This window comes from Aquila chrysaetos, chromosome 1 (genome assembly GCF_900496995.4).
Source record: "Aquila chrysaetos chrysaetos chromosome 1, bAquChr1.4, whole genome shotgun sequence".
NCBI classification, from domain to species: Eukaryota; Metazoa; Chordata; class Aves; order Accipitriformes; family Accipitridae; genus Aquila; species Aquila chrysaetos.
Window position 1 is genome coordinate 18,740,844 of NC_044004.1, and position 9,514 is coordinate 18,750,357.

Here is a 9,514-nt window from a genome sequence, read left to right on the forward strand (position 1 = left end):
CTACAGAGGAATCTTCACTGTGGTCGCCCTAGGAAACAGTATGTAGATAGAAAACTTGTGTATCAAGACAACAGATAAAGAAAATAACTTTATTTATAGGTAGAAAGTTATTGACCCTGTGCCACCAAATGAACAAAAGAAGTGATTTTATTCCAAGTCATTGGTGATGTTTTCAGAAGATGAACTCCCCTAATCTTCAGCTTACACCTAGGAACAGGTAATTAAACATCCTCCTTTTGGGAAACACCACCTGTCTCTCAAGGGAAGACCAGCTATGTGTTCCCATACTACTCTGTATCGGAACTTAGTAGATGGAGCTTAACTCACAGCCTGTTTTTGTCTAACAACAAGATTTGAGCCTGCCACAAATGTTTACCAAAGCTCAACTGAGAGTAGCTAGTTTAATCACTTGGGTGAGATGTGATAATATGCAACCTCATCTGGTGTGAGTTTCTGTATGAGTACTAGATGAGTGCTATTGGCTTTCAGTGAAGTAAAGACCTGCCTCACACATTATATGACCACACTACTGGCAGTTGGCAATGCAGACTAATATATTTGAAAGGGGAGCACGTGTTCAGCTTTGAAACTGCCGCTGCTTGGGTCAGAAGAGATTCAGACAGGAAATGCCTGACCTATCTTTGTGCTGGGAGCCCCATAGTTCATGAGTGACAATGTGGTTTTTTTAAAATGATACAACAATCAGAATTTCAGGTAAGTATCCTTTTTCTCTACTTAATTCTAGTGGATTACATTTGGGCTTGATTTTGCTGTGTTCTTCTCAAAAGCATGCTGAAAATTTAGGTAGACAGGAAATGTTGGTTTTAATAACTGTGGCCTGTAAAAGTCTTCCATAACACATCTACAGTGGCTGTTTTCTGGTGAGATAGAGTTCTGTACTGCAGCTTGTTTCATGTAAACCTGCATACCAATTATAAACCACTTCACTGCATCTCACTGAAAAAGTCCATTAGAAACAAAAGCAATTTCTTCTGAGTACAGTCCAAAGTATTTGTAGTTAATGTTGCTTAGCCTGAACTTTGATGAATAATTTATTTTTATTCTCTTGGGCTTGTTTCCCCTGTAGATGTGTGCATGGTACCTGCTTGCCGATCAATGCGTTTTCATACAGTTGTAAATGCCTGCAGGGACATGGGGGAGTCCTCTGTGATGAAGACGAAATGCTGTTTAACCCCTGCCAATCCATCAGGTGTAAACATGGCAAATGCAGGCTTTCAGGACTTGGGAAACCATATTGCGAATGCAGCAGCGGATACACGGGGGACAGCTGTGATAAAGGTAAAAAAATTTAAAATCATGTTGATTTGGTCTTAGAAAAGAGGTTTTTTTATTAAAACATAAACAGCCAAAAACATTACCAACTTTTTTTTCCCACAATACACACATTTGTTGCCTTTTTTTTTTTTTTACCATACGAATTGATCTCGGTGAGAGAAAAATCAAACTTTTCCCATGAATTCGTTTACATTTTGAGGATTTTTTCATCAAATGTTTCTCTGTGAAAACATTTATCTTTTTTTGCCTTTATTCAGAAATACATTTTTACTATATTTAACTATTACCTTTTACCTGCTGTATCTTTCTGTATTTATTGTTTCTCTGCCTTCTGCAACTGAGAAGCCAAATCCAATGATTCTGCTCCTAGTTTTATCACAAACTCTACTTTTGACCTCTCAGCTTCAACTGATTTATCACAGCGAATTATGCAGGTGAGATGGATGAAAACAGGATGACTTTTCCCCCTACCTTTTTCTTTTTCCTTTGTCTATCAAAGCTCTCCCTCTCCCTCTCCTTCCCTTACCCCAGATGGCATTTATTTTGTATTGTACATAGATGTGAATAGAATAGAAGAATATGGTTGTAGAACTTTTAACAGATGTCTCATTTTTAGCTGGTTTTATACCTCAGTAATTTATGAAGTTAGTGGAATGTAACTTGTATTAAATAACAGTTTGAATAATATTAAACTCCAGGTCTAATAAATTAAATTGCATGCTCTCTGAAACATTTCCCTACGGTAAATAGAACCAGCTGCAAGCAATGTAGGAACAGAAGATGTGTATTTTTATAAAAGAGGAAAAGATTTAAGCTTCCAATTTTCTTGTCATTGTAATAGCTTTGTATTTATGGTTTACATACACATAATATAAGCTTTACTGAAAATAGGAGGTATAGGAAATAAAACTCAGCATTAATCAAATTATGTTTGGTAGAACCACTAGTTTCCAATATACAGTCTGGGTCAAACTTTAAAATACCAATCCCAACTGCAAGTAGAAACACAGCATCTTCCTTAGCAATGTCAACCATTCTTTGACCTGTGTTTCCAAAGTGTATCTCCTATTTTAAATGTTGTTTTCTACAGAAATCTCTTGTCGAGGGGAACGAATCCGAGATTACTACCAAAAGCAGCAAGGGTATGCTGCGTGCCAGACGACCAAGAAGGTATCGAGACTAGAATGTAAAGGAGGATGTTCAACCGGGCAGTGCTGTGGACCACTAAGGAGCAAGAGACGGAAATACTCTTTTGAATGCACTGACGGGTCGTCATTTGTGGACGAGGTTGAAAAAGTGGTGAAGTGTGGCTGTACAAATTGTCCCTCCTAAGTGTCCCTGTCACACTTGTCTTTTGAAAATGTTGTATACTTATTGACCGTGTCGGACTAATTAATGCTTCATAGTGGAAATATTTGAAATATATTGTAAAATACAGAACAGACTTATTTTTATTATGAGAATAAAGACTTTTTCTTCATTTGAAAAAAGATTCAAGTGCTTGAACTGAGACTTCTCATAACCAAGAGGAGCTTTGAAGAAAAAAAAAAAGACCTGGTAACATTGCAACAGAGATGGGAAACTTTAACTGCTTTTAACATGGATTCTTCTTTATAACACGCTGAAGATACACTGACAATATATACATGTGACTTTCTACTTAACAGCTCAGAGATGAAACATTGACCAGAACATGAGCCTTGTTTTTTTTCACTTTCGTATCAGTATATTTTATTGTCTTGACAGACCATACCAATCACTTACCTATGGATGAGGAAGCATTATGAGTGGAAAGAATCAGATTATACAGAAATAACAATTGTATGAAATACATTTTATCTTTTGGAATTATTAAGCATCTTGAGAAGATGGGGTCCCATTTAATGGATGGGAAATGGGAGATACGAGAATATACTATAATCCTGAAATCTCCTGATGATGTATACTTTTATGTCAGCATGTTAGCAAAAGAAGCATAAAAAAGTGTTTATCTGCCCTTTTCCAGTATTAATTTTTTGTAATATAAATGTTTTGGGGATGATAAAAATAGATTATTGATGGATAAATTAGTAATAATATGGATTTCTGTTTCTATGAGTTCTAAACAACTCTATACAGTATTCGGTTTCATTGAGAAATATTTATTGTATCAAAGTACATTGTACTTAACCCTTTTAGGCCATCCCTTTTACTGTTTTTCAATGCTTTAATATATATTAATTTATATTTGTCCCAGTATTTTTGTAATTTTTTTTTTTTAAAGGACTTAAAAATCAGGATTTTTTGCAATAGAACTAACGTAGCATGTCGTCTTGGGGTAAATGTTTTCAGTCTGTTTTTTCCTCTCCTTCCCCTTCCCTTTTTCTTTTCCTTAGAATCTGACCACTTGGTGTCACTGAATCTGAAAGTGATGACAATCTGCAGTTTTCACATACAGCAGATATTCAGGACACCTTCCAAGAACCCGTAATGTATGACAGAAAATGTCTTTACACTAGGTGGCAATTGTAGAGAAGTTAATTTTCCCTATATACAGTACTTACAGAAAATAAGATGGCGTGTAGAAAATGACATTAGAAGGTAGATCTTTATAAATTAATATTCCCATGGAGCTCTTTACCTTTTTTATAAAAAAGAAGAAAAGGCTGTGCTATCAAGAACTGTGACTTTCCCCAAATAATAAAACTACTTTACTGCCCTAATGTTCCCCATGTTAACATGTTGCTGCTAAATTATAATGTAGAATTGGTAATCAATAGTGGGTTGTGTTCTTTCAGTAAAACCCAGGGTACCCTGTAAAAATGCAGATGTTTTTCAATTTTATTTTATTATTTTTTTTACAAAAAAGTTAGATGTACATGTGTAATGCAGTGTGTTTTGTCTTATTTGGACTGATATCAGTAATGCTACTGATGTTTGTAAATTAAACAGATATTTACTTCATTAACAGCTTTTATTTGTATTCTTCTGAGAAGTTTAAATTGTCTGACAGCCTTTAATTAAGCATCTGTAGTTGCAAAGAATATTTGGTAAAAAACAGAATAAACCCCAACCCTAGATCTAGTGTATTCATTGCTGAAAATCTGAAGAAGGAATTAACTTGGGATTATTACACCTACAGGCAGTGACATCTGAAAATGTGGGTACATTACAAGCACAGCTGAACACATACCAAAATTAACAAAAGACTTCTAAATAAAGGACACTAGATGAAAAGGCAAATTGAGTCTATCCTAATATTTTAATGGTTATACAAATGGCAATTTGGCAGTTGTTTTAGCAAGTAATTTGGTTCTTCAGAGGGATTCATTTTCACTAATCTTGGACTAAATATTTTAAACTCAAGTAATTGGATGGGATGATACTTAACCAGGTTTCTCTTCTGTGATACAATTTTTACAGATACTTCTGTATTTATTTTACTTAGTCTACTTTAGAGTTTGTCTAAATATCCAATGAAACAGCCTTTGGCATGAGGCCTTCTTTGCAGTTTCTATGAGTTCTAAATAACCTTCTGTAAATAGGGGTAGCTTTGAGGAAAAAGAAGCCATTTTTGCATAACAGTACTTATATAGTATTCTTGGATAAACAGTATTATTTTTCTGTGTATGATCAAAATCCCTGTACCAAGTATCTGGAGTTGGACAGCTTTCTGTCCTCATACTGATAGAGAAAGAGGAACTTTGCACTGGTATGCAAGCAATGCTAGCAGCTACTGGTGATCCTGAGGCCATCAAGAGAGGGTCTTTTTGTGGTCTCTAAGCAGAACCAAACAAAACCTCAAGAATTAAAAAAAAAAACCCAACCAACAAACAACTTTGGCACCTACCCCTCTGGAGGAATATAAGGCACCTAACATCAAACAGTGACTCAGCTCACCTTGGAAACCCGAGCAGCCCTGTATTCTCACCACTGAAAGTCCTTAAGCATCGACAAGGTGTGCCGCTGTGCGTGACAAGAGATAACTTTCTCAGTGGGATGGGTCACCCTGACACCTTTCTCATGCCTAAATCAAGTTCCTTGTAATATTGCTACAATAGACTGCCTTGTAGCTGTATTCCCCGAAAGGGAAATGGGGGTCTGAGGGTACTGTAGCTTTAGGCATAGCTAACACAGTGGAGAATTTAGTTCAGTACAGAACACTCGGACACATAGGTTTTCATTCAAAAACATAAGTTATGCAGCTTTTAACACAGTGCTCAGGGATTAGTTTTCTCTCCTAGGGTCTGGTGCCTGCGGTAGTAATCGCTGTCATACAGTCTGCTTTTAATGCATTGAATAAAATGCATAAACAGCATTGGGTCTGAAGGATATGACTCAGTACGGTGACCAAGTTCCTACCTTTGAGTTAACACTGCATGCAATTCAAATTCTTTTTTCATTAGAAACCAAGAAAACTGAAAATTGCAGGTTCCATGTTTTTCTGCCAGTATTCTTAAAAGCTATAAAAGAGAAAGCACATGAATACTGCTTAATTTGTACTGGCTTATGCACAGCTCCTACTGTCATCTCACAGATGATAAAAATGTGAAAGAGCATTGAAAAAAGACCATTCTTCTTGAATGAAACAGTAACAAAAGTCATTGCTTTTTTGTTAACATTGAAAGTCAATTCAGAACAGGAACTATCACACATGGAACCAGATTCTGCAGCCTGTATTAAAGTTTCTGGGGAAGATGGATATGTGAGTGATAGAAATACTGTTCTAAGCAAACCAATGGTGGGCTTTAAGCTTTGAGAGATAGAGTTTGTTTTCTAAGCTCTGTTGTAACAACAATTTTGTCTTGTATTCAGAATGCTTTTTATTGCCATACGGGGATACCATGAGGCTTAGTATTACAAGAATCATCGTAATATGATGATGCTCTGTGTAGGTGCCAATATGATATGAATATGATGTTGTGAAGGCATTTGCCTGGAAAGACCAGAATGCAGAGGTTTTGTAGATAACAAATCTGGCAGACCTGATGATCCACAGTGTACTTGCAGGGATAGTAGCAAGGCAATAGAGAAAGTGGATGTCACCATGTTCGTTTTGATGAGATGAGTGATGATTAAGAGATGAGGGGGAGGGTGGTACCTTTTGGAAAGGAGCTTGTTGCTGGGAGGAAAATGCCCAGAAGTTTTGGAAAAGCGTCAGGAATGTTGGAGGCTGTTTGCATTGAAGCTCTGTATTTTGGGAGCTTTATCTGTTATTGCTTGAAACTTGGGTATTTAAAAGAAACCTCTTTACAGTTCTCAAAAATGCACACTTGATCTTTCTATCTTGAGTTAACCCTATTGTTTGAGGAAAAGTTTATCTTTTCGAAGCAATTCAAAATCCCATCTTTTGGTTCTTTTTCTTCTCCTTTAGAAGCAAGTGTTATTCTCACGGTAGCTCATTAGGCATGCAAGTGTCTGTGCTTCAGCTATCCCACCTTACAGTGGAGAGCCTGGCACATAATTTCAGTTCCCATAAAGTGCAATTCCCCAGCTGAGCCATTCAGGATTCTTGGCTTTTAGAAGAAATATTTATACACTGAGCTGGTATCTCCAATCTATTTAAGATTCCTGGAGTGGAAATCAGAAAATCGTTGGTAGTTGTGACTATGTAGGGGCTGTCAGGAGTAAAGTAAAACTGAAGTGTTTGCCTGCATGCCTGGAGAGCCTGGCTCATTCTGGAGAGCCTACTGTTTTACTGTGTTCTTTATGTATTGTGTTCCTGGGAGAGTGGGAAGTCGTCGTGCTCATCCTTACAGAAATGTCTGAGAGCAGGGGGATTTTGTGTCCTTTTGCAAATAAATTGTCTAGGCTGGAAATCATAGGCCTCTTTGGACCTCGGCCAGGTTAAACTGTGTATTGTATACCTTAACATCAACCACCATCTTGGACACCAACAGCTCCTGATGTTAAAAAAGTGAATAAATCTTGCTCTCAGTTTAATAAAACACAGATGGGAAAAGCAAACCAAACAGAGAGTTAACAGCTCTATTCACTAGTCTCCTGGGCTCCATGTGATTAAATCAGAGTTGGAGGGTATGTTCCTGCTGCTGCTGTTCTGGCCAGTGTCCGTAGGGGTGATGGCCAGCAAAGGAGAAGTATTCTGTCAGTGCTGCATGTCATTTGTCAAGCTGAGAAAAAACAGTCATCTCACTGAACAGCAAGACTTCTGGCTATCCACAATCCTAGCAAATATGCTCCAGCTCTACAGCATGACACCCATGCTGCAGGAATTTTGCTCAGCCATGGGAACAGACTTCAAAACTGCCTCCCAGATCCACAGCTTAATTTCAAAATGTTGATCTTAGTAACGCTTTCTGGTCTTTACACTCCATCCTTTTCCTTCACTCCAGTTCAGAGGTAAACTCCTTTAGTTCTAAACATCGAGCTTCAGTACTCTCAATAGCTGCCCTATACTACATACAGGAGATTAAGACTTGGGTTTTGTTCCTTTTTTAGGTATTCGTTAACATTTATAGAGGGATCAGAAGACCTGCCTTAAAGGAGGAGAGAGACAGGTTACACATCCAGCTACAGAGATCAGACATTTTCATGTCCTTTATAATTTGGAAAATATTACATTACCTCCTGTGGAACAGTCTGACATCCACAGACTGATATGAACTTACATATTTTATGGATTTATAGACCCAGACCAGGGGAATTGTTATCTGGTTTTGTCTGCTAGAACTTTTTTTTTAATTCCTTTTAAGATACTTCCCATATCACAAGAGACAAGTAAAGATAGAATTAATGTGCCTGGGTTGCTTACTCTGTCATTAAAGTTCCTTAAAAAGATCCAGTAGCCTTTTTCCACGACGTTTTTCTTCTTTCTCATAGTTTTTCACATTCTGGGCTTCAATCTGTTGTTTCTGTATGATGGCCCGTTTGTCCACTCTAGTTAATTTCCAGGACAGATTTAATCCTTCTAAAAAGAGGGAAGGGATACCTTTTTTTTCCTGCAGCTGTGCCTAAAATCTCTCCCAGCACATCTTTAGAAGTATGTTTTCTTTCAAAGTCCTCTGAGAATAGGTTAACTTGAGCTGTTTTTACTGCAAACTTGTTTTTTTGCTTCTGATTAGCTTTATTTATTTAATCACATTTCTCAGTTTCTGCTATGGTAACAGCAATTAAAGCTGTACCAGCTGACCTGTGCTTCAGAAGTTGCTTGCTGTTTTGAAATAGCAAGTTTAAAGAGTTTGAAGCTTGCCTGTTCTCTCTCCTTTTTTTTTTTTTTTTTTTTTTTGATTGGATCTCCTTCCTTATCAGTTCACCCATTTTTGTGCAGTTTTATGATTATTCTCTAGGGGACAGGTAAGGACATGAGTCAATGCCAACAGTAAGTAAAACTGACCACAGAAGACACATAGATCTACCAAAAAAAAAGTTGTTTCTAAACTCTCAGAAAAATCAGAAGTAATTATTCATTAGTTGTTGCCTTCTTTTTTGCTGAACAAACTTTTACATGATGAGCAAACAAAGCTGTTAAGCAGCCTCCAAGTACACCCCTAGAAATAATTAATGTGGTGTGCACAGGGCTAGAGAAGGAAGAAAAAGGGGCCTAACAGTTACCTAATTCTAGTACACCTTTTGTGGACAGGAAGGTTTGGGCGCGTTTCTGTCTCCGAATATCCACAGCAAGACCATGTGGCACTGCACAGACTCCACGGCAGAAAAAAGGTCACTGTTATCCTAAATAAAAAAAAAAAAGCAAACCTAATGCAAAACTCTGCAAAGCAGCTTAAAAATGAGAAGCAAAAGGGTCGTTAAGTCCCACTTGATCAAAACAGTGCTCATCATCCACTATCACAAACCACAGACCAGCCTTTGGCATCCACCCCGTCCCTCCAGCTCCAGGCACTCCAGACACTACCCACTTCCCCCGCTTCCCACCCACCCGGCTCCGGACCTGCCTGCCGTTCCCACAGCCCTCCCACATGAGACGCTTCTTCCTTCCCTTTGCCCTAAGTCACAGCACTCCCCTTCCTGCGTGTGCGTTCTCCAAGATAACTGGAGGCATCTGGTGGGGGCACACCACCACGCTGGTCATGGAAAGAATGCTCTGCCGCTAATTAATATTTAAGCATTTAAAAAAAAAAAAGTATTATTTATTAAGCTGTTACAGCAAAGTGCTTGCACCAATCGGCAGGAATGGCGGCTGACAAAATGTTTGAGTAATAAAATCCCCACTCTGTGTGTGATGGGGAGAATGAGGCCTCTTCCTTGTCATTCTGAAAAG

At 37.9% G+C, this 9,514-nt stretch overlaps 1 protein-coding gene across 21 annotated transcripts in view; it reads left to right on the forward strand.

Moving 5' to 3' along the window:
• The window catches only part of SLIT2 (slit guidance ligand 2), a 274,531-nt gene extending 270,292 nt beyond the window's left edge, over nt 1–4,239 (forward strand). For 19 of the 21 annotated variants that reach the window (XM_030013938.2, XM_030013968.2, XM_030013972.2 and 16 more), the window contains 2 exons: nt 1,088–1,299; nt 2,387–4,239. In XM_030013938.2, coding sequence (XP_029869798.1) covers nt 1,088–1,299; nt 2,387–2,628 — 454 coding nt within the window. In that variant the 3' untranslated portion in view covers nt 2,629–4,239. Of the gene's footprint in view, nt 1–1,087; nt 1,300–1,638; nt 1,731–2,386 lie in introns of all 21 variants that reach the window. The other 2 variants (XM_030013996.2, XM_030014001.2) reach the window with 2 other exon arrangements.
• Nucleotides 4,240–9,514: the final 5,275 nt, after the last annotated feature.